Consider the following 25,814-nt stretch of genomic DNA (forward strand, 5'->3'; position numbering starts at 1 on the left):
TATTTGCGATCTGGTTAGTCCTTTCTGATTAGTAATCGTAATCAGTAAAATTATAATATAACCTATCCTTAATCAGTAATTACGAGCTTCGAATCCCAAGTTAATCACATAAGTAGCCACTTACCTACCTACATACTTTCTCTCTGCAGTCAGAATTTAGCTTTTTCATATCTTAGCTAAACTTGCAAATTTGATGTCTACAATACGACGCAGTAATCAATTGTATTGTTATAATTCGTTTGATTGGCAAAGTAAAAGTGATGCGGACCATACAATGGGATTGTTACCTTCATGTTACAACTTTTGTGGGTACTTTTGAATTTTTATCTTGAATGTGCTTAATTAGACAAATTATGGTAAAATAAAAGTGATACAAATAATACAATGGCATTGGTATGAATATTCACATCATATGAAAAAATAGAAATGATGCGGACAATACAATGGGATTGTTACCTTCATGTTATAACTTCTGTGGGTACCTTTGACCTTTTATCGTGAATGTGCAATGAAGCAATGAGAAATAATGTTAAAATAAAAGTGATACAAACAATAAAAATAGTTTGATATGAGTATACACGTTCTAACTCTCGTCGAATTTCATAATAATCCTTCATAATAAGGAACATGCAATGCTTTGAGATGCAAACAAATCTATTGGTTTTCATTGTAATATGTTAGGTATCAAATTAAGTGATGCGAACAGTACATGTTTTGGGACTGTTACCTTCACTGTTTGTGATGCGAACAGTACATGTTTTGGGACTGTTACCTTCACTGTTTGTGATGCGAATGGTTTTCGGGATCATTACCTTCACTGGCTATTAATAGTATTTGATACTTTTGTTGTGATGCGATTGGTTTTTCGATCACTGGCTAATAATAGTACTAGATATATCTGTTTGTGATGCGAATGGTTTTCGGGATCATTACCTTCACTGGCCAATAATAGTACTTACTAGATATCTCTGTTTGTGATGCGAATGGTTTTCGGGATCATTACCTTCACTGGCCAATAATAGTACGAGATATCTCTGTTTGTGATGCGAATGGTTTTCGGGACCATTACCTTCACTGTTACAAAATCTCCAAGACGAGTTACCTGTGAAATGTGAAATAAATAACTCTGAAAATAAGCTAGATTGTCACAACCAACCTGACCAGAGGTACAGACTTATGGCGACTTTAGTGATCACATGACTGAGCCATCGCCAGTTTCAAACCTTTCGCAACAACCATCCACATCAGCTACAGCTACACCACCAGAGTATGAGAGTAGTGCAGACTATATTATCCACTTGAACGAGGATGTACTCTACTTAATAGGTGACGCTCCTGAAGATGATTCTCTATCAGGAAAATATGTGCATAAAGACATGGCGTCACGACTAAGAGGTACTTACTTAATGGTTTAAAAACAGAATTTAAAGATAAAATTAAAGATAAAACTAAAGATAAAATTAAAGATGAATACTAATAAAGCCACCTCTTTTAAATGATAAGGTCAAAGCTGCGGTTTCTGTTTTACTTCAGAAGAAAGATAGTACCAAAATTGGTGTAACATTGTATGCTTTAACTACTATGACTGCTATAGATATTTCTTTAGCATCATAGAAATCAGAGATCAATCAAAACCTACTGAAGCATGTCAGTACCGCAGCACGCTTATTAAGAATTACTCATTGCATAGACACGAAAATTAGGTGAATTTTTTGATTTTTACATTGACTAATAAACTACAAGCTATTCCCTCTAAGGGAATCCAAAAGAGGCACGTATCTGTTTGGATAAAGTATTGTTTGAGAAACTAAGAGGTAACAAAGCTGTTACCAAATGGAGTCAAGATCTACTAGTGCCCAAACCCAAGCCAGTCGTAACAAAGAATGCCACACCCTCTACGCCACAAAAGAATTTAAACTGGAAGCACCCGCAGTCGACCACGCAGACTGTGAATCGAAGACCAGCAGACCAACAGAGACGATGCATCATCGAACTGCGGGTACAGCGCCGCTGCGCAAGCGCGTGACAGCGCAAAAGGCGCCGCCATCGTGAGCGACCAGGCACAATGCCCACTACAAACAGAGGGGATACTAGTTCCCCAGGTGACTGGCAGGTTACAACTTTTCTTGTATGTATGGCGCAAGCTGACGTCTGATCGTAATGTTTTATCTTGTATAGAGGGATATAAAGTTCCGTTTTCTAGTTTACCTGTTATCCAAAAATAATAATAATAACCTATTAAGATTAAGCTTCAAGATTTTCAAATTAAAATAGCTAATCTTATCTAAAAAGACGCTATCTCGCCATGCTATAGAGAGGAGGGTGATTTTTTAGTCCCCAAACCAAATGGCGAAAAAACGTTTACATGAAACTATGTTAATTTATTATTAATACAAATTTTTTGAATAAATTTATTAAAACTCCACATTTTAAAATGGAGTATCTCAGAACCGCCAATAAGCTCGTCTCTCCTGGATGTTTCTTAGCCTCTGCCGATTTAAAAGACGGCTATTTTTTAATACTAATGCAACCAGATTATGAAAAGTATTTACGATTTGAGTTTCAACATAATTGTTATGAATTTAATTGTTTCCTTCTGGGTAAATACAGCACCTTTAGTCTTTACTAAAGTAAAGCTACCAGTAGTAGAGATTTACGTTTACATAGTTTTTTGTCTACTGTATTCTTGGGGGATATTTTACTTATTTCTAAAACTTATTCTGAATGTCAACAGTGTAACAGAATGTCTGCTATTGCCTGCATCAAAGCATTGATTCTACAGTTCGCTTGTTGATTAAACTGGGTTTCATAATACGTACTATGAAATGGTTCCAGGGTTTATTTTAGACACAAAAAACTTCTGTATTAAGCTAGCAAGTGAAGTGAAAAAATTAAACGAGTCAAACATGAAACTGAAATAATTAAATTCTATAGACAGGTGTAAAATAAGAGACTTTGCTAAATACATTGGTTTATTAATTTCAATTTGTACTGCTGTAGAATATGGTTGGGGGTCACACAAAAAAAAAAAAAAAAAAAATAAAGAAATTTTTGAACAAAAAGATTTTGAAATTACACAAAAATATTCTCATTGACGAGCTTACTCGGTGGGATAATAACATCCAGTCGTATACGCAATACTTTTTATATTTTTGAAATCTTCGCTTATGCTTCGACGACTAGTTGGGGCGTCTTTTGCGGTAGTCAACAAGCTAATGATTTTGGATTAGCGAAGAAAAAGAGCTTCATATTAATACTTTTAGCTTCTTGCTGCTCTTTTTTGTTGAAGATCTTTGCAAGTTTTACATAATGTCCAAATTATTATATGAATAGACAACACAACTGCTGTCGCCTGTATCAATCGCATAGGAAGCGTGCAATTCCCACTTTTGAACAAAGTCCCGCATGAAACACTTTTGCGAGGAATGAAAATTATTTATATTTGCTTCCTATTTTGATTAAATCATCAGAAAATACTATGGCTGGTTTTAAATCTATAAAAATAAAACTCATACAGAGTGTGAACTGGAACTTGATGATGGAGATTGTTTTCTAAAATTATTAACATTTTGGGATGCCTAAAATAGATATTTTTGCTAGTGGTCTACTAGTTCTAAATGCCATAAATATATTTCTTGGAAAGCTGATTCTTATGCCTTCACATTGATGCTTTCACAACTGATTGGTCATTTTTTCTTTTATGCTTACCCTCTTTTTGTTATATTATTAAAAACTTTGAATAAAATTATTACAGACAAAGCTATGGGTCGTAACACAAACTTCAAAAAAGCCTTATCCTGGCGGCTGCGACCTTATAAGGCAAACTTTATTAAGAATCTTCTTAATTACACATATACACATCAGTATTCCGCCCCCCTCAGCAGTGTAAAACAGTATGATTGTTATTTTAAATTGGAGTATAAATTTTGCAACATCCAAAATAATTATTACAGGCATCTAGTCCAAATGTTTTGTATTTTTTTACAAAGCGTTTTGATATAGGTTATCAATATGGTAGCCTTAACTGTTGTAAATCAGCTTTATATTTCGTTTTGGGAAACAATTTATAGACGACGATAGAATAGCGAGGTTTATGAATGGTGTATTTAAATCCCGTCCTCCTAAACCTAAATACGATTTCCTTTGGATTGTAGATATTTTATACAATCAATGTATTCTAATGAAATTTTTAGTTTGTCATTTAAAATGATATGTTTATTAGCTGTAGTGACAGCTCAAACGTTTTCAAAAAATCAATTGAAAAATATTATATTTCAATCTGATTACATAACCATTAAAACTTCAGATTAAATTAAAACATAGGCCTTAGGCCTAATACCTTTAAAATCCATTGTTAAAATTACCATTTTTTAATGAAAACCCTGAAATATGTCCTGCGTGTACTTTATGTTCTTATAAAGATAAGACTGTTTCTCTTAGGAAACCTGGAAGTGATAATCTTTTTCTTAGTTACAGGAATCCTATACAAATGTTACTAGTGAAACCTTAAGTAACTGGATAAAAGACGTGGTCTACAAGAGTGGTGTAGACACTAGCGTGTTTAGCTCACACACGCCATGCTTCCAAAGCGAAAGATGCGAGTTAACGTAGACTTAATTCCTAAAACCGCTGGGCGGAGCACGACTTCAACAGTCTTTGCGAGTTGTATTAAACTCGTAGTAGAGAAATTGTCTCAAATTCTAATGATTCTTTTGGTTGTTCAGTTCTTCATACTTAATAAGTTACTGATTTATCTTGTTAGATCTTTATTATATTAGATATCTCGTTTATAGATATACTTCTAGTATATTAATTGTAATAGGTACTACCTACATTGCTAGATATATCTTAATTTGTATTCGAGATTGTATCTGTTATTAATCATTAGTTAAATAATCCTTAACTTATCCTTATACTTATTAACCCTGATAGAGCACAGTTTTTGCGCTGTAGCTTTAAACATCTACAAGTAAATATTAATCGCGAGAATTGAGCAGCGAAGCATAATTAATGATAAAACGAACTTACCTGTACGTGAAGTTCTATCATAATTATGCGAGCTGCTCAATTCGAAGCGATTAATACTATCGCCCGCCCTAGATCCCACCCACTGTGCAAAAATACCTGTGCTCTACATTATATTTTTCAGGATACCTAGCTTTGAACTTAATGAAGGTTTTGACGTATGAGCGCGCGCGCCATTACCGACATGGGGGCGCTACTGAGCGGAAACTGTTCACTTTGTTGTGTTATAGTGTTTTAGGATCTTTTTTTTTTAAATTTTCTTTAAACAATTCGTGGAAATGGCCGAGAAATACGAACCAGTACTACAAGTAAATATTAATCGCTTCGAATTGAGCAGCTCGCATAATTATGATAGAACTTCACGTACAGGTAAGTTCGTTTTATCATTAATAAATTTTCTTGCTTTTACCAATTAAACAGAATCATGAGAAGCTGGTTATTGTATTAACGATATTATTATCATATAATATACAAGTATACATTTATACGTCTGTGTTGTCCACCACCGGTTATGTGCAGAATAATCCATCTGTTATACCATAAATTGAACCATCAATGCTATAACACCTATATAAATGGTTGCAGCATTAACGATAAACAAATCACTATATCTTAGTCATCGCCCACGTATTACAGGGAGGTAGACCGTAGTAGTGAGGCGCGAGCTTAATGCCTAGTTCGGACAACTTTAAGTCGAGTACAAACAATTTTTGGATTTACCACTTTTATATACCGGATTTATAAAATCGTTCGTACTCGACTAAAATACTAAAGTAGTCCGAACTAGGCCTTAAGGCGCATTCTTTATGCATTCGATACCATGCGCGTGATGTAGCCTGCCCCTGTAGCCAAGTGGCACGTCGATTCTTTCTACGATCGCAAACGCTTAGAAAACTAGAAAAATGTATGGGAATGACAGTTCTTGATCACGTGACCTGTCGATAGCAAATGTTATTCTCATACATTTTTCTAGTTTTCGATGCGTATGCAATCGCAGAAAGAGAATCGTCGTGCCATTTGGCTACAGGGGCTACACCTCTCTCAAGTCTCATCTCTCTTTGACGTCATACCCCGCATTTGCGCTGCACTGCGCAGGCGAGGACTAATTTATGGGTTTTGTCTATATAATCTATATATTACATAAACGCTTCATTATATAATTATTAAATAGCCCTTTTAACATATTTTATAGTTTATAACTTGAATGTGCTAGTTAGGCAATTTTGATTTATGCAATTTTGTTCTTGAACTTATCCATGCGTTTTCTTTTTCATTCTGATAGTTGCAAATATAAAAAATGTTCTTTTTACATAGTGATATACATGCCAAAATTACAAGTGATGGCAAAGGATGTCTTATAATTGCACCATAGAAAAACCATAGTTCCAATAAAGCAAACCCCCAACCGCTTCTCTTTTCACCCTATTTTAAATTCCAACAGGCCAATTGTATCCATAATTTGTGTTATATATAAAGCCAAAAATTTCGATATAGGGTAAATGGTAAAAAACTAAGCTACAATCAATGTGGAACAGGCAGAATTAGTAGTGGGATAATAATAATTTGGAATAATATGCAATGCGGTGCATGCTTTAACCAGGAACACTCCCAAACACTTACACAGACTTTTTTATATTCTTACTGAACAATCCGATAAGGGGGAATCTAAACGTTTTCCACTTGGCCACGTCCCTGAATCAGAAACACATTCTATTGTGGGTACATTCGCCGGAGTAATCATTCGTGTAAATTATATCACAATGTATTTGAGAGGCGTGTGAGGTGATGCGAATTAAATTGGTGCTAGTTAAGAGTTTGTAGAATAATTTGTTTAAAGACGTTATTCAATTATTAGTGACGTAAATCAAATTGATTGGAACATCAAGTATTTTATAAAGATATAACTGAAGCATACAAATCGGCAATTTTTAAAATTGTAAAAGATTTTCTTTGGCAACGAAACTGTTGAATACTTTATTGAATTAGTTAATTGTAAATATACGTTGAATACTTTATTAAATTAATTAATTGTAAATATACTACTATATCAATTGAGGATTATAATTTAGCTTCAGGTGAGAAAGTAAATTTTACAGAAACATCTATTAACAGAATTTACTAATTAAAAATGGGCCTTTTTTACTCGTATAGTTTCGATACTAATAACACTATATTTATGAGTTTAGGATTGTTAAAATAAACAGCAAAGCATAGATCTAGCAGTGGACTGGACTAATCATATAACGACATAACATTACTTGTCAATCAATTATGATATTTTATGTTACGTATTACAAAGAAGAAAATGAAAGAGATAGTACTCACTCGCTCTCGGCCTCAGCAACAGTACATTTGTACTGGGCGGTGGAAAATAGACAAATGTCCGCGAACTGGCGCACCGACACTTTGATGCGTTTCACGGACCGATTGGAGTTGTTCGCTATGTGAACGTTCACAGCTATGTTCTCGCCGTGATGATATAATTCCTGTGAAAAACGTATTAAATCTATACTAATATAAAGCTGAAGAATTTGTTTGTTTGAACGCGATAATCTCAGGAATAAAATATTTTTGCGCTGGATAGATCATTTAACGACGAAGGCTTCAATTAAAAATGTAGCGGAACGGGAAGAAATGTTTTTTTTTTTTTGAGTACTGCATTTGCTTGTATTGCGTAAACGATTAAAATTACGCTAAATCATGTATGAAAGAATTGTTCCCCTTCAAAAATTAAAAAAGGGTTTCCTTATAATAACGTACGAAGTCACTTAAATATCAAATTACTTAGGAACTTGGCAGATATTCTTGATATTCTCCAAAAGACAATATCACTATTTCACGACCTTACAAATTATGTTCCAACATGACACTGTCTAAATGGAGATTGGTAATTTTAATCTCACATAAGAAAAGGTACTCTACCTTGTCTAGTGACGCTTCGAGATATAATTTGTTGGGGCTCATCATAAACTCTTTGGAGACTTCGACCGACGGTTGTTCGCCTTGCTTGCTCGGCGCGTACATTATCTTCCTGATCGCTAACCGCACCGAATTTCTGAAAATTGTATGAGTCATCATCATTTTTAACAGTAATCGTTAATCGAACTAAATTCTATATTATTTTAGTGAGCAATCTACAAATCAACAAAACCCTGTTTCAATAATATATGATTTTGTATCGCTGTACAAGTGTACACTCCATATTGTAGTCGAAACAACATCGTCGAGGGATTACAGTGAGCGTCAGAGGGCGGACCTCCAGATTACAGATATGTTCATATGGATTTTCTAAGAAAATCGGGGGACCCTCAAAGACAATGGGCAATGTATTTATGTATTGTTAGATTAGCGTCTATACTGCGAGGGAAGAAACTACGCATAATGTCTAATCAACGTATCTATAATCACTTAAACATCTAGTGATGAGCCAATAACTCAGTCAGCAAAATTTTGCTCTCACCAAAAGTTAACAAACAGACAGAGAGACAGAAAAACTTTTATAATATTAGTGTAGTAATCATAGAATATAAATATTTACAGAAAATACACATAGCATCAAAGCTGTCAATTACCTCTTGTGCGGCTTATCATCCTGCGAGTCCGCGACGAAGGCCTTCAGTTCGTAGTCGACCCCGCAAGGCTTGCCGGTATCGCCCGGTGCTGGCTGCAGTGTGACAGAGGCGGGGCAGTGGGGGGGCAGCTCGAAGTAGAAGGGGTGCGCCGCGGGGCCCAGCTTGCGGACCAGGCGCTCCTGCAGCCGCGTCAGCGGCCGCTTCGGAGTGCTCGTCACTGGGTAGATCTGAAAACAATGAGTTATTGAATTATTTTGTTTTAGATTGTTGGTAACAACGCCACCCAGACCCGACATTATACGCTGCACTCCCAAACCTCACGTCGAGGATAATATCTCAGATATTATGATCTTCGAGTTCTGTAAACCTTCTGTACTTTCTCATGAATAAATAAATTATTATTATTATTATTATTCGACCATACGCCATTCGTCAATAACCCCCACGTTTCGTTGCTTTTAGTGCAATTTTAATTCTTTGATGATTCTACAGTCTAAAAAGTTTGAAGTCCCAGCTGGATCTTCTGATCTCTTTTATCTATATATGGACTTTTGTATGCCACTACAAATTAGCGAAAATTTGTGGAATAAATAAATGAAACAAAATGAGTGCAGAAAATAATATAGCATCAAAACATCTAACACGAAAGACTAATAGAAAGATGAAATATGGAATGTAAATGGTCAATCCAAAAAATATTATGGTTTCTTAGATTAAGCATTAAGAACATTTTAAATAACAAATTGAAGCAACAAAAATTCAAATGTTCCTCCAATCCAATTACCTGTTCAGCTGCGAGGTAGAGGTCCTTTCGGAAGGTAAGCCCCAACACATCCAGATCCTCCCGTCCGTATCGGAACGCAGCGAGGACATGACCGAAGACCTTTCTGTCTTTTACGTATTCTGGGTCGATTAACACTACCCCGTCTGAAATTAAGTAATAGTCAATTAGAAGTGCCTAGTGCTACTGCTTGTTGTTTTCTCTTTTTTTTTTAGTGTGGTTAATCTGACTTTGCTCATCCGGAGACGTATTACCAATTACCATGATTATCTACGCCTCTGGTACGACGTATTTCTTGTAAAACGATACGACGTAATACATGTTACTTCATTGTATTATTTTGTTATACTTAGTACCTGTATGTATTCTGTATTTATAGTCAAATATAATAAGCATAATCAACTGAGGATTTCAATTATATTATGATTCACATTCTATATGGAATGTTTTCTATTTTATTTTATATTTTTGTGGATAGAGTAGGATTTCTTATCGGCTCTACTTATTGTTAAATAATTGGCCACGAGTAATCGCCAAGTAACATTAATCTATGGAAGTGTTAAATAAGTGCCAAGACTTTCGTTTGATTACTATCTACTTTTTCTACAATACAACAAATGTTTTGCAAAGAAATCATTGAGTATTTAAAGATAAAACATCAAAGTTTACGGGATTAATTCATAGACATGTTATAAGTTTTAACTCTAACTAAACCCCATTTAAAACCATTTAGATTTAAAATGGGGTTTTCGATCTGGCTTTTGTAGAATGAGATACAAACGAAAAAAAGAAAGAGCAAAGGGTAAAGTTTGCTGAAGCATAATATTACTAAGTATTAGTATTATTCCACATTTAAATACTATTAATAAAAAAAAAACATTTTAATTCTTCAGTACTCACCAATTGGGTCTACGTGTGTGATATGGTCTACGAAGTCTCTTTTCCCTAAATACACTGTGATCTGAAAAAAAAGCATTTACATATTTAGTTTACATTCCCTTTATTTATTTTAACACGTATACTGTCTAAAGCGTTACACCAATCATTCATCTATTCCGGTATTTCTCAGATTAGTAATATAGCCTTAAACACGTCAAATTTTACTGTTTGACCTCGATTGCCTTACTATAATTAGGTTGGTACCCAAATATGCCGTGTAGCAAATATGTGTGCCGTGATAGCCCAGTGGATATGACCTCTGCCTTCGATTCCGGAGGGTGTGGGTTCGAATCCGGTCCGGGGCATGCATCTCCAACTTTTCAGTTGTGTGCGTTTTAAGAAATTAAATATCACGTGTCTCTAACGGTGAAGGAAAACATCGTGAGGAAACCTTCATACCAGGGAATTTTCTTAATTCTCTGCGTGTGTGTAGTCTACCAATCCGCATTGGGCGTGGTAGACTATTGGCCTACTCATTCTGAGAGGAGACTCGAGCTCAGCAGTGAGCCGAATAAGGGTTGATAAGGACGACCCAAATATAAAATATTCCAAATTACATAACCAATTATTATTTGTCAACGGGTCAAATGGCATCAGTTTCGCGTACAATATTGATAACTTGAGAACTAGTTAATTACCATCTATTTGGTATGTATTGCTATTCCATAGCGATATTAGATATCTTATTAGTTTCAGAAGAGTAATTACGAGTATGTTATACGAGTATTATTTAACGCCCAAAACTTTTGTCTATGCCTACGTATATTTTCAATGTCAATAGACAGTAGGTAACCGATAAAATCTTTTTAACAACTTTCGGCTTTTCGCGGATGATAGCAAAATAAATAAATCATTATATAATCATGATGAACTTCCGTAAAGTAACGCTGCATGCTTCAATCAAAAAAAAGGCTGGTGTGTTTATTAATTTGGCATCCATGTTCGTTGCGTTGCCACATCTTTCTAAACTACACGTTTAATGTTGTGAGTCCACTCAATGGTGGCTTCAGCAAAACAGCGCTTTCCGACACGGGGTCGCCAAATACCTTGGCACGCAAACATTCATCGGCTTTTCGAATTATTGAACTGTCAGTAACTTTAGTTCTTCTGCGGATATCTGTATTTCTAATCCTCGTAGAGATCGCCAATCACGGTTTAATTGCCAGTTAAAAGATTCTGAACCTTCTGAGGCACATAGAGTAGCTATGACTACAAACCCACCTTTCCATTGGGCGAGCTCTTCTTGAAGACGCGCGTGGCTTGCCGCTGCTTGTTGCTGCCCCCGTCGTCCATGGTGACAGGGCGCCCGCCGCAACACTGCAACAATATACAACCATCAATACACACCAGGAGTGTAAGGGGGAGGCTAGTACGGGGTGTAAGAGGGAGGCTAGTGCCAGTCAGCCTCCCCAACTGCCAACCTCACCTTCTCGTGGTGCAGATTGACCGACGAGGCTCTGGCGACCGACTAATGGCGGTATAACCATTCTTAACTTCTTATTTTTATAAATGGCACTGGCACCGGTGCAGAAAAATCCAGCCCTGCGAATGACCAACCCGCATGCCCAGCGGGGTCATTCTATAGGGACCTTAGTATGAATAAATGGTCCATGCAAAAGGCCTATGTCCAGCAGTGAACGTCTATCGGCTTTTAAGGTAAGGTAATACACACCACGTCATTTCTCGCTGACCCGATATGTCGAGGTATTAGTATTGGCCGTCATTCGCACGAGAGTTTATTTTAACGGAAGTTTAAAAAGCGTTCAAATATAGTATGAAGTTAAATGAAGGTCGCATTTCCAAAGCCCAAAATTTAAAATGCAACACTGCTGGAAAAAAAGCGTCGTGTTTTAAAAACACTGTCGTGTTAACATGTACGAATGCGTTTATTGTATTTGATCGCTTTTTTAACGTCCGTTAAAAAGACCCTCGTGCTAATGGGGGCTTAGTACCCAATAATAATAGCACGAGTATAGTCCACTAGTATTACTTAATCACTATTTTGAATAGGCACTGTCCACTTTTCGTTATCGGGAATCGAATACGTGTCAGCATTGTTGATATCAGTTTTGTTCTAAATCCATTTCATACACTAAATACTATTTATAAATACACTACGCTAACACATATATGTACATATATCGGTTGGGTATATTCCCAAGGAAACAGAAAACCCGCTATTAGTTACTAAGTATACAAGAATCTAAGCGAGGAAATACCTACCGACCGTGTATCTAAGTTATGCGGTTTCAGAGTCTTTAATTCATAAGAAGTCGACTGAAAACCGCGAATGAATAAAACAATTGAAAAATATGAAGAGGTTTCTCACTAAGAATGACTAGGAATAAAGAAATTCAAGTCATTTTTGTAGTTTTAAACGTTTTATTTTATATGTTGTAAACATTTTATGTTAGAATCGGGTCGAAGAGGTAATTTAGGATTTAATTATATTTATATCATATAAATCATAATCTATACTAATATTGTAAAGCTGAAGAATTTGTTTGTTTGTTTGTTTAAATGAACGCGCTAATCTCAGGAACTACTGGTCCGATTTGAAAAATTCTTTCAGTGTTAGATAGCCCATTTATCGACGAAGGCTATAGGCTATATATTATTCCCATATTCCTACTTGAACAGGAACCACGCGGGTGAAAGCGCGGCGTCAGCTAGTAAAATCTAATAATCGCGGCAGATATCATATGGGATCATATTGTTGAATACCTCAAGAATGGTCCTTTATATTGGATAGGTACCTACGTTTAGAGCAACCCACATTTTTTAATAGGTTTAATACAGGATTCAAAGCCATATTCTTTAAACACTTGCCTTTTTTATTTACAATTTCGTGTCTGTACATGAATGAAATCCGATACAATTGTGTCCAAACATTGATTATTCAGAAATTCATCAATTTGACTTGGGAAATGACTCACACACACTTTTTTATAATTCATATAAAATAATGTGTGTGAGGTAGAGATTCATATATTCCTATATCTGATACGCCGGCTAATGAGTGTTTCAAAACCGATACCTACATATTAGTTGATTGGATTGATTGGAGTAGGTACCTTGTTGTATCCATAGAACTTGTTTAAGATACTCATTATATCATATTGTCATACATAACATAATCGTATTGTAAATGCGAATGTCAGTTGGTCTGTTACGGTATCACGCCTAAACCTAATATATAGTGATAGATCTGAAACTGATGGAAAACTACATTGTCGAGTTACATAGGTAAAGTATTAGGTATTTCCCAAATAAAAAAAAATATAAAAAACGGAAATATTCCGCTAGTTGTTAAAATACCCAAAAATGTTGAAAATTTTGTCGATATGATTAATTAGGTAGGTAAATCATTAATACACGCATGAATGTGAATATTATCCTTAAAGCTCATTAAACGTTTACGTATGTAGAATTATAATTAGAAATGTTATCGTTCATGTTGTCAAATGTTTACATGGTCAAAACACTAATGAATTATAATTATTAATTAATTATTATCCATTAATATTTGCTCAATAGTTTTGCACGGTAAACATAGACGTCCACTGATCCGTATCATACGTATCGGATGCATCGCATTAAACTGATTTTAGTATTCTTTGTATAGAAAATCATACAAGTGCGTCCACTGATCCGCAACGTACGCATCGCATTGAATGGATTTTATTCCGTTTGATGCGATGCGTCCGATAAGTACAATGCGGATCAATGGACGCCTACCATAATGGGAGGACTTAACACCCACTCCTGACACAATGGAGTGGAACGGAAATTTTGTTCATGTTAAAGATATGGCAAATTTTGAAAAAAAAAAAAAAACACAAACGCTTCTCGTAGACACAGTAGAGCCGCAAACATGCGCTGCCCTACACCCGATGCATTCCACTTAAGGTCAGGTGAACCATGAAACATCTGCTAGTACCAAACTACTACAAAATATACGAATAGGTTTGTCGGTGAATAACAAACAATAAAGCTTCAAGTTTTTATATTTTTAATTAAAAGACCAAGCAGATGGTCCAACAAAGTCCACAGTTTACAAACGCACGCGAGGAATGCGTCTTACAAAATGCTTCCCTGCGCTGGCCTATTCAATAATTTGGTCTTTATTATCAACCTATTAAAATAATCATCAAAGCAACCGAGAAATGTCATCTACCTACTGTACGATATCAACGAAGGCTTGTCAGTACGCACCGGATGATATTTGTTACATAGAATCTCAATTCCGTTGAAGTTAACTAACATATGTCAAAGTTAGTGAATTAGCCAGCTTTAATAATCAACTTGAGGCGTAGGTGGCCTACCGGCATCCATACCCATCAGTAGAACACAGCACAGAAATAATTATAATCAAAATTCATTTATTTTAATGTAGGCTTAGTTAAAAGCACTTTGAAGTTTCAAGTCATCAAGTTTGACTTTTTTTTCCTGCCAGTCAGAACGGAACCGCTATGCATTTCTTCGTATCATCAAGTTTGACTATTTGTAAAGAACCGATTCGGATCATCACGCCGATATTACTTCTCCGGACAAACACTTTTACAAAAAGCTCTACAACTGCTTATGTATTTATAATCCTAAAAATTATAATTAAAAAGTTTAATTACAAATCTACCTGCAAAATGTTAGGGTAGCATCTTACTAAATCCTTCACAAAGTTAATAAACAAAATGGTACCTTGCTCGGAAACTTCATTTTCGGTTTCAAAGTCATCGCAAAATTTGTAATCTCCTCACAATAAAGCAACTGCACTAATACTTCGCTTTCACTTCCAAACCTTAACAATCGTCAGTTAAAATTTAGTAATCTTCACTAAAACACTAATTACGTAAATTACTTAATCAGAATTAATGTCATTAAAAGCTAATATTTATATATAATACGTATTTAATATTGTTATAATAATTATTACTATTGGTTATGTATTCTGTTCACAATGGAGGTAACTTCTCGACTGGTAACTTAATTGCGAAACCACATGGATAAATACCTTTATTTATTTATACGCAATGTAAACAATTACGTACATACCATGTAGGTACCTATATTTTCCTGTAGGCCATCGCACTGTGCGGCACATACACTGATAGTGTGATCGGAATTATTTGTAGTTTGTTTAGTTTTCCAGAAAGCATGCATAACGTCAAATTTATGGCAAAAACTAGGTGTTTCCCGTGACTAGAAGTTCCTAGTTACGAGAAATTGTACTAACAATACACTCTTTTTCTCTGCCTAGTCAATAGTAATTGTCGATTGTTGTAGGTTCTCCTTACAAACTTTCTTTCCCTTGTTTTTTCTTTTCAAGTTAGCCCTTGACTACAATCTCATCTGATGGTAAATGATGATGCAATCTAAGATGGTTTTTTATGACAAAAGTTCGAGTTATCTTTGTATCAAAATTGATATAAACCTTACGGTTTCGGGCTAAATATCAATTAGTTAATTCAAGAGATAAGTAGATCCTTTCTTTCCTTTCTTTAAATATTTTATTTAAGGTTGTCTGGAGGAGATCGCTTTTAGCGATAAGACCGCCTTTGCGCATCTTACTTTTCTATTTTTTTTTTCTCTTCTCTTTTTTGTTTCTTATTTGTGTGCAATAAAGAATTAAAATAAAAATAAATAATAGATATAGAGTATCTAGATATAACTCTTTTGGATTATTATGAACAAGCTGACGCCGCGCGGTTACACCCGCGTGGTTCCCGTTCCCGTAGGGATACGGAGATAATATATAGCCTATTCCTAACCTTCCTCGTTAAATGGGCTATCCAACACTGAAACAATTTTTCAAATCGGACCAGTAGTTCCTGAGATTAGCGCGTTCAACCAAACACACAAATAAACTCTTGAGCTTTATAATATTAGTATAGATTTACTAATTTGCCGAACAACATACCACAAAAAACATACTAATAAAAGCTGTAACAAACCAATACTGCTCGGAAAAAAAAACAATCGCGCAGTGGGTAATGCAAAAACCTACTCGCGGATATGGGACTTAACGAAGTCGGGACGTCTACTCGATTCACCGGATTTTCGATCGTCCGAGCGAGCGACGACAATTAGTCAGGAATCAGGATCTTCCGCCGTACCGGTACTACGTAACGTAGCGATAGATGTTGCTCGCGTCAGTGAGGTGAGTGAGTGAGTGAGGTACATTGACGACTCATCATTGGTATTCCACGCATGCACGACCATAATTCAGTCAATGTGTAGACTGCAATCGGATACGCTGCAATATATTGTTTGCAATTTGCAAGAAGTACCTACCTTCCTACGTTTGGTAGAGATAACTGTTCAGTGTGCAAATGGGAAAGGCTTTTATTTGCAGTACGACCGTTTTGTGACAGAGCTCATTCGGGTAGTGTTTCGGCTGTTGCTTCATCCTTATTCATGATGCCAGGTATCGTCGCAGTGTTTTGATATGTAGTTGGTTGTCAGTGTACCTAGTTACAGTACGTTGAACGCTATTTGAAGCTTTGTAGGACGGGTTCCTAGCGGTTGTGTGATTAAATGGAGTAAACAGATGAACATCTCGGATCAATTAGCTTCTACAGGACTTGTATCGCATTTAAATTCATCAACAAAATTGTCAGTCTTTTTTTGAGGGGACGAGGTAAACTCACACATCGAACATATTTAACACCAATAAATATATCCTTTGTCCTTACAACAACTATTAATTTGAAATTGTAATACATACACGTATAATTTTAACACAATGAAACATCGATTCTATGGTCGCAGTTTGTATGAATACGTTAGATCATGATCATATAATTTTGACTGAGGTGTAACCTCTAGCGAGGCAGGTCCTGCTAAGGTCTGAGCACAGCATCTGTAAAGAAGCCATCTTTAGGGTCCGTCCACTATTATTATGAAGCCGAACTGACTTCCCGGAATATATAGATTAAACAACAATTAGAAAGTACAGTAATAAACTAAACAAAAATTGATACCACCACCTCACAACACATTTATTTCATTACAGTAACCAAAAAAAAATCTGATCAAAGCAGACTTATCATCTGTAACTCACAAAGCTGTAGAAATCGGATTAGCTTTCTCGTAGCGTTGGTGGAATTTGTCACACAGTTTCAACGTTTACGTAGGTGAGTGACGTTTCCTCGTTTTAAGACCGGGTTAAAACGAGGAAACTTAAACGTAATTTCATACTGGAATCGTTATCAAAATGTTCGACGAATTATGGGCGTATTGCGCCAGCGGCACGTCCGAAATGGGCATTTTTGAATAATCAAGGGAACCACAATGACGTTAATTTGGTAATAGTACAAAACAATTTCCGACAATGAGTTTATTATGGTATTGTCAGCGAAAATCAGACAAATCCGAAAAAACAATTGACGTACCAAGCAGATGCACCGATTGATGGTAACTGAAAACCCACCCTATACAAACAGAGCAAAAGTTCACAGGGAACGCAAAGAAAGGTACACGTCCTACAAAATTCTGCCCTATGTCCATCAATCTGAGGCGTAGATGTTAAGCTCCATGTGCCTTAATCACACCGACAACCATGCAATTCAGTCCGTAACATAGGCAATGTTGCTTGGCATCAGAAATAAGCATGACGGTAAGACTTCCCCAGACAAGCAAGATTCCCCCATACACCATGCCAACCAGCAATTGATGGATAACGATAAACAAGCAAGACGACCTTTATCGTCTTGCTTGTTTATCGTTATCCAGGCGATATAATAGGCGCAATTGGTGGTGCTGTAGCCACAGCATCACCAACCCCTCTATTGAGAACCCTTAAAGAGGTCTTTAGTAATTTCGGGTTACTAGGACTTTATTATTTATAAATTGGTTTAGGTCTGGTCTGGTGGTAGGTATCGGTTGTGGCGAATTACCACCCCACCGACTAAGACGCTCCGATAGAATCCCGCGTAGAAACCGTCAGAGTTATGGCAATAAAATTGTACCTTTTGGAAGTAAACCCACTTCCATCTTAGCCTGCGTCGTCACTTGACATTAGGTGAGACTGCAGTCAAGACTGTCAAGACTGCTGACCTTGCCATTAAAATGAAAAAAAATCATTCATAAGCACTTACGATATCTCCTGCGCGGCTCCAGGGCTCTCAGAAGTCCTCACGCTAGCATGCGCAGCCGCGCCGCCCTGCAACAACAGACGAAACTGTGTTTAAAACTGTAGCGGTTATCTATAACCAGCGACGTAACTATAGGAGCCATCCTATAGACATGCCGCTGGCCGGATCCGTCGCAACGGGGCCTCTTGCTAATTATCTATATCTATACTAATATTATAAAGAGGTAAAGTTTGTAAGTTTGTAAGTTTGTCACATTTTTAAATGGGGTAATCTTCGGAACTACTGGTCCGATTTTAAAAATTCTTTCACCAGTAGAATGCTACATTATCGGGGAGTGCTATAGGCTATATTTTATATTGGTATCATATATATTAGCCGAGTTATCACAGTTTTTATCATACAGGTCGGACTGAAAATCCTCTTAAACAGACTTATTCGCATGCGCTGCCTTAACTATTGTGTAAAATTTAAATTAATGTATGGAGACTTAATGTATCTTTAAAAGTTCTACAAAAAAGTCCGCGACACCATATATCTATCTTCTATATATTAGAAGATATAGTACCTTTTGTGTTTTAAAAATTATTAATTTTATATACTTAGGTTTACGTCATTATTTATACAACTAAACTTTAATCCTTATTAAAATAAATTATTTAATAATCACAAGGATATTATGGAGATAAGATTTGCCCTTTACAGTATGTTGATTACTTAAATAGTTTCGGAGATAATACAAAATTTCTAAAAGACGCAGAAATTCCGCTATATGACGCCCGGCGCTTTCATTTACGTAGTTCCCGTTCCCGTGTGAATATGGGGATCAAACATAGCCTATGACACTCGCAAATAACGTAGCTTTCTATTGGTAAAACAATTTTCCAAACCGGTCCAGTAGATCCAGAAATTACCTCCTACAACCTTTACACGAACTTTACCTCTTTATATTATTAGCATAGAAGTCTCTATTTCTCTTGGTCATACCGCCACTCTCGAAGGACTGGACCGATTTTGCTAAGGGTAGGAGTAAGATAGAGAAGTTACAGGGTAGGGTAAGGTACGGGTACGGAAGCGTAGGGGTAGTGTAGGGGTAGGGTAGGTTTAGGGCCGGGTTTAGGGTAGTGGTAGGGTAGGGGTAGAGGTAGGGTAGTGGTAGGGTAGAGGTACGGGTAGGATAGGGAAGTGGTAGGGTAGGGGTAGGCTAGGCGTGAGATAGGGTTACGGGTGGGATAGGGGTAGGAAAGGGATAGGGTACGGGGAGGGTAGGGGTAGGATAGGGGTAGGGGTAGGATGGGGGTAGGGGTAGGATGGCGGTAGGGTGTAGGTAAGGTAGGGGTAGGGTAGGAGTAGGTTTGGGGTAGGGTAGGGGTAGGGGTAGGGTAGGGTAGATGTAGGGGTAGGGTAGGGTAGATGTAGGGGTTGGGTAGGGTTGGGGTAGTGGTAGGGTAGGGGTAGTAGTAAAGTTGACATCGAAATTTACGCGGACGAAGTCGCGGGCGTCCGCTAGTCATGATATATTATACTTCTCATCAAAATAATCGAAACAGCCCGCAGGTACTTTTCAGGCAGATTGTTTCGATATAAGGGTGTAAGTAATGATACCTCAATAAGTGGTACGCATTGAGTAAAATAAATGGCCGATGTCGTCCAAAACACGAAACAATCCTGTGATATAAGCTTAGTTGCTCTCAGGGTACGAAATGTCGAAATATTATGTAATCGCAAGGGATTTAAGAGCTTGTGGGCCCCAGGTGTAATGTATCGTTAAAAAAAAAAAATATAACGATTATTGTGGGGCCCAATCAATGAATCTTCCACGGCTCTAAGATGCCATTGTAAGTCCACTGTTATGGTAGTGTAACGATGTTTTTAAAACTTAAATGTGCGAGTTTCGAGTTCATGAAGTTTAGTGGAAGCGGTAAACATAAAGAAAGTCGCTTGGCAACTTCATGGATGACACTACCATGATATGCGGGCGACGGAGAGGGAAGGACTGCGCGGGAGTGAAGTCGTGCGCGTGGGGCAGGGGCTGAAAGTGGGGTGCATCAGTTGTGAGTTTATGTCATCGTTATGCCCGCCTCTCCGCCCCTGCGGAACATATATGCGGAACATTAGTATGATTTTCAGTACTACATACTAGTATGATTGAGAAACGGAAAAAGCTTTCAGAACATGTTACGCATCACATAGACACACCTACTCGTATGACGAAATGTAAATAAACAATTGCTGATTTGGAAACATTTAAGCCTACCCCACGTTACGTCGAAATAGGAAAAACAACGCATGACACACGCCTGCAGTGTGGTGTGTCGTTACACGCACGTTCTTAGTGAAACCAAGTTGCATTCTGTGACTTATTTTTATCATTTCCTTTAAACTTCTGGTAATTACAAGAAAAATGTCATGTCATGTCTGGCTGTCCAGATATAGGTACCCTATCTGTGAAATCTGTCCTTATGTCATCATCATGATGATGATGATGATATAAGCTCAGATTTCAGATCATTGACAACCCATATTCGGCTATATGTTGAGCATGAGTCTCCTCTCAGAAAGAGAGGGGTTAGGTTTTAGTCCACCATGCTGGTCAAATGCAGATTGGCAGACTTCGCACACGTATTAAGAAAAATCTCAGGTATGCAGGTTTCCTCACGATGTTTATCGTTCACCGTTTGAGACACGTGATATTTAATTTCACAATACAAGCACAATAATGCTTATGTAGGTAAAGCAATTTTTTCTCCCCATTAATAGCCGAACTGTGGAGCTATTCTGGAGTTTACGTTAGCGATTTTATTTTTACAGATGTAGATAGGGTAACTAAAAACTAAGGAAAAAGTTATGTAAAACAGTGCCGTAATTTTTGATTGCGGGTATGTTCTGATGAAATTGTAAAACCACATGAATTAGGTCAATTAACAGCTAATGATTTACCTATATACAAGAGTCACGGTTATAAGCAACTAATGGCAACAAACAAAACAAAAAATGCGCGCACGTGTGTTCACGCACGCTTTTTCCTCAGTCGCGTATTTCATCAGCCTCTCTGTTATACGTCTGGTCCGCTACCTGCATTCCGTGTAAATTTATCGATGAATTCCGCTATAATTATTGATAACTAAATGTTTAGATCACGATATTAACCTTGGTTTAGAGCCATGTGGCGTGTTGACTCAAAGTTTATTATTGCGTTAGCCGTTTCGGTCGACTAACTATTTAAAGCCTCGGAACATAGTCTAAAAAAGCTTTCTGACTTAAATAGCGAGATAATCAACTGGTCTTTTAGCCACTTAAGATTCTCTATTTTTGGTCTATTAGTCACTTAATTATAATTAAGATAATAACAGCATTTGCATCCGCAAAGCCTGTTGTTAACGAAAATCAAAATGTCAAACAAAAAGGGTTAGAAATTTTAATCATTTAGCATTAATTCATAGTGAAGTCGAAATGACATGACTTAAGAATCATTAACAATAGCTAGATGGTAATTTTCGTGTATATCCACTAAGGTTACCCAAAATTAGAGAATAGGCCAGCAAGACATCTGAGTGACATTTCTTAATTGTCTATTTATGTAGGAGAAATTTCTCGAGTGGGCATTTATATCCCAGTTCCGTTAAAATTTCGTTAGTTTTAGTCAAATGCTTTTTAACAATCCTTGGGGATTTCTTACGCATGTTTTCTTTAATGGAAGCCGCCTAGTTTCCGCAAAGGGACCATTGTTATGAAGTATTACTTACTTACATTTACGCTAATTTAAGCCTACAGCTGTGATTATGGCTAATGGATTAATGTTGGAGCGCGTACGGTATAAAAATCAAACGTGGCAGGAAACACGGACGCCATGCTATTACAGAATTACACAGTAAACAATGAGTAAAGTAATAACCTAAAAAATATGACGATAACACAAATTGTGCAAATAAACAGGGATCTGCGCGACGTACGCGCGAGATAAAACATAACCGGCATATTTATCATTTATCAACTGCGTGTTTATAAAACAGACAAGTTTAAATTATATAATAATAACTACTACGCCCGCGAATTCGTACGCGTGATATTTAGTTTTCACAAATCCCGCTGCAACCATGACTTTTTCGATATTTCGTGATGTGATATTTCGCTTTTATTATCTATTAGATTTATCTATTCTTTTTTATTTTGTATTAGATTTGTGTATTGATGTGTTGGTTCACTATACCGAAGCTTCATTACACAAAAATAAACTACACTAATAGAACTTGAAAAATAATTACCAAATAAAACGCGCTAAATCTATAAAATGCGAAACTGTCACAAACTAAAACCACCGATCGAAGCTAATTGGCTGCGGCGATGAACAGACAGACAGGGGACTTTGTTAGGGATCATTAGGGCGCAAATTACTATTAGAAATGAAACAATAAATGACAAAATACAACAAATAGGATCGAAAGGTGAGATAATGCTGATGGACAAGATAAATCATATAAGAACACAAATAAATCGACGAAAAGACAAAGATAGAAGAAAGACCTCTTTTAATAATACCAAGGTTATTCTAATACCAAGGTTAAGTAGCAAGAGTAGATTAACAGTATTAAGAGTATTTGCACTACAAAGGCTACGTAAGATCCTTGTGGCGCTACATAAATAGTGCCGAATATGCATCGCGTCACACAAGGCTTATCGATCAGTTGCACAATCCTGCAATTATAATGTGAAGGTCATTTGGATTACCGTATAGGCAAATAGCTTTGTTCACCGTGAAATGAAACTGTTCATTTATTTTGAAATGAAGTCTATGGATGGTAACTATATTTAGGCTGCAGTTATTAACGACAAACCTGAATTTAAAAACTTCGTGGTTCGTGGAGTTTTGGGTCTATTGCACAATCACTAAGTATTGATTTTATTTTTAAAAGCCTTATTCCGGGATAATCGAAGCCTTATTCCTGGTTATAAGTAGGTGACTCTGTCTGATCGACAAGCAGTATCGCTTTATTTTGATCGAGTTTAAAGTAGAGCTTCAGATTAGGGCATCAGCGCAATGTAAGATCCTTGCTCTCTAAGGTGATCATGGTGACGTTTTGCACTTAAGATCTGCTGGCCTATACACTAATTTGGTATTTATATCCATCATTATATTCATCAAGGGTTGTCAATAGCCATCGGATGACATTTGTTACATAGAATCTCAATTCCGTGTATGTCAACTAACATACGTCAAAGGTAATGAATTAAATAGCCTGCAAGAGTGTAATTTGCTTCTAGACGGCTGTATATGTATTCTCTTGATTCAGATATCCCATTTTATTACCTAAGCTAAATTGTTCATTAACTTTTTTCATGTTATTTAGATCAACATACCACATATCTCTGTTTATATATTTTCCATTTATATTTTGATTACTTACTTATTGAACATCCGACTGTGACCCCACCTTGATTCGAGCCTTCTTGAATCCCACACCTAATACCCGCCCGAAAATGTTATTTAGGGGACAAAACATGTCAATGAATCGGCATCTTTTCTGATCCTGATTAAATCTTACTTGTAAAGGCCATCGACGGTACTTACAAAGTATCTTACTTATTAACGCTTTGAGCATTTAAATGAATTCTGATTCATAATAAGGCTCTACATTTTTGTTGATAAGGAGAGATTTTTAAATATAAATAATATTCCTCTTTTCTCTACGTCTTAACGAAAATACCCGTAAAATGTAGAACAAGGATCTAACGACCGATATTCTGAAATCTTTCTCATTTCAGTATCATTCAGATATTGAGATTTTTAATAACCTTGTTTACACGGTACCAGTTTCATGCCTAAAGAGAGTGAGCACAAAAAATGTTATTGGTTTGCATCTAAACAATTTCATAGAACAAACATCTAATAATTATAATCAGGGATTACTTGAGAGGGATTTTAATAGCTCACTCGTCATGTCATTCAGTGACGATTAATTTAATTGAAAACATTTTCTTAATATGAATAACTAAAATTATTCCTTATCAAACTTTCGTTCGAAATACCCCTCGGAACGACTCTGAATTGGCGGTACATTTTAATTAATGATTCCAGCAAAGCTTCCTCTTATATCGAGTTGATGATTGCTTTCGCGTACAATGAAACTAATTAACAAATTAATGTGAAACACACTATGAATAATATGTTCGCTCGAATTAATTAATTTCACAGCTTTTACGTAGTTCAGTCATTATGACGGTTTACGTGTGGCAATGGAAATATTTAACATAATAGGTACGGAACTATTTCTCATGTGACTCGATAGTGTTCATAGAATTCTGCACAGCGTGTATGCAATTATCCTGTTTGCACTGCATCATTACGACACGCCTATTTTCTAGTGTTGCGTTGAATTGTATACGGAAACTTTTAAGACCTAGAACTATTTATTGCATCATAAGTGACGCATAGACTAGACACTAGACTGGCATGTTATTCATCAGTTTGTTTTTCAAAGAGCAGTGTATGTTTTTGGAGTTTACTCCTTAAGAATCGGTTTTTCATATATGGCCCCCGGTATGAAAAAAATATGGGCAGTAAAATTCGATGTACGGATGACAGCGTTACGTTTTTTGTGCGCAACCTATTCTGCGCACCTTACACAGGCGTAAGTATTGAGACCAAATTGAGACGTATATGCTTCGGGGCATCATACACCTATATACACAAACAGTCGATCTGAAAGAGTAAACTCCATTCGTGCATCGGAGTTGATAGACACTTCTTTTTTTTCAAAGAGCTGATTTTTTTTTTATCATATGATTTGAAATTAACCTTTGATACTGAACCCACTAATGTTATCTAACGATTCGGACTAAAAAATGGTACCTTTTAGTTTTATATAAAGGTACAAGATTATTTAGTCAACACATCTATCGAAACGCTAAAGTACATAGGTGAAGTTCCACCAGTTGCAATGCTACTCACACGCGACTATGTTAAATTTTTAAAGGAAAGCTTAGCTAAATATCGCTACCGAATTAAACAACGGAAACTGTTAAAAGAAAAAGTTTTTTATAAAAGGAGAATTTCCAAAAGGTTTTGATAATCCCATAATTAAATGGAACGTCTGAAAAGCGACCAAAAATTTTTATAACAGCAAACAATAGCTATTAAACAATATAAAGAAGAATTATAAACTCAAATTACAATTTAAGAGGGGATTAATTAATTCGGATTTCGTCGAATATTCCTTTTAATTGAAAGCTGAGAATAATGAAGCAATAAATGTCTAATGGATATCTTCTTGAACTAAGCTTTAAATAATACGTAGCGTCAACCAAATTACGTAAAAGGTTCCCACAATTTGAATAAGCTCGCCAGTGTCGCCTTATTAATTTAATACGAAATAATTCGAAGCCTTAATAGCTTAAGGGGAGACCGTA

General features: G+C 36.3%; 1 protein-coding gene across 3 annotated transcripts in view; it reads right to left on the bottom strand.

Moving 5' to 3' along the window:
* LOC112051026 (beta-arrestin-1) overlaps positions 1 to 25,814 on the bottom strand; it is a 127,217-nt gene that overhangs the window by 8,042 nt on the left and 93,361 nt on the right. Inside the window, exons 3-10 of one of the 3 annotated variants that reach the window (XM_024089487.2) lie at positions 18,414 to 18,478; positions 11,539 to 11,634; positions 10,279 to 10,339; positions 9,382 to 9,524; positions 8,598 to 8,824; positions 7,948 to 8,080; positions 7,351 to 7,511; positions 6,646 to 6,717 (exon numbers count right to left, since the gene is read on the bottom strand). In XM_024089487.2, coding sequence (XP_023945255.1) covers positions 6,646 to 6,717; positions 7,351 to 7,511; positions 7,948 to 8,080; positions 8,598 to 8,824; positions 9,382 to 9,524; positions 10,279 to 10,339; positions 11,539 to 11,610 — 869 coding nt within the window. In that variant the 5' untranslated portion in view covers positions 11,611 to 11,634; positions 18,414 to 18,478. Of the gene's footprint in view, positions 1 to 6,645; positions 6,718 to 7,350; positions 7,512 to 7,947; positions 8,081 to 8,597; positions 8,825 to 9,381; positions 9,525 to 10,278; positions 10,340 to 11,538; positions 11,635 to 15,015; positions 15,278 to 18,413; positions 18,479 to 25,814 lie in introns of those variants that run through there. The other 2 variants (XM_024089486.2, XM_024089488.2) reach the window with 2 other exon arrangements.

The sequence above is a fragment of the Bicyclus anynana genome, chromosome 1 (genome assembly GCF_947172395.1).
Source record: "Bicyclus anynana chromosome 1, ilBicAnyn1.1, whole genome shotgun sequence".
NCBI classification, from domain to species: Eukaryota; Metazoa; Arthropoda; class Insecta; order Lepidoptera; family Nymphalidae; genus Bicyclus; species Bicyclus anynana.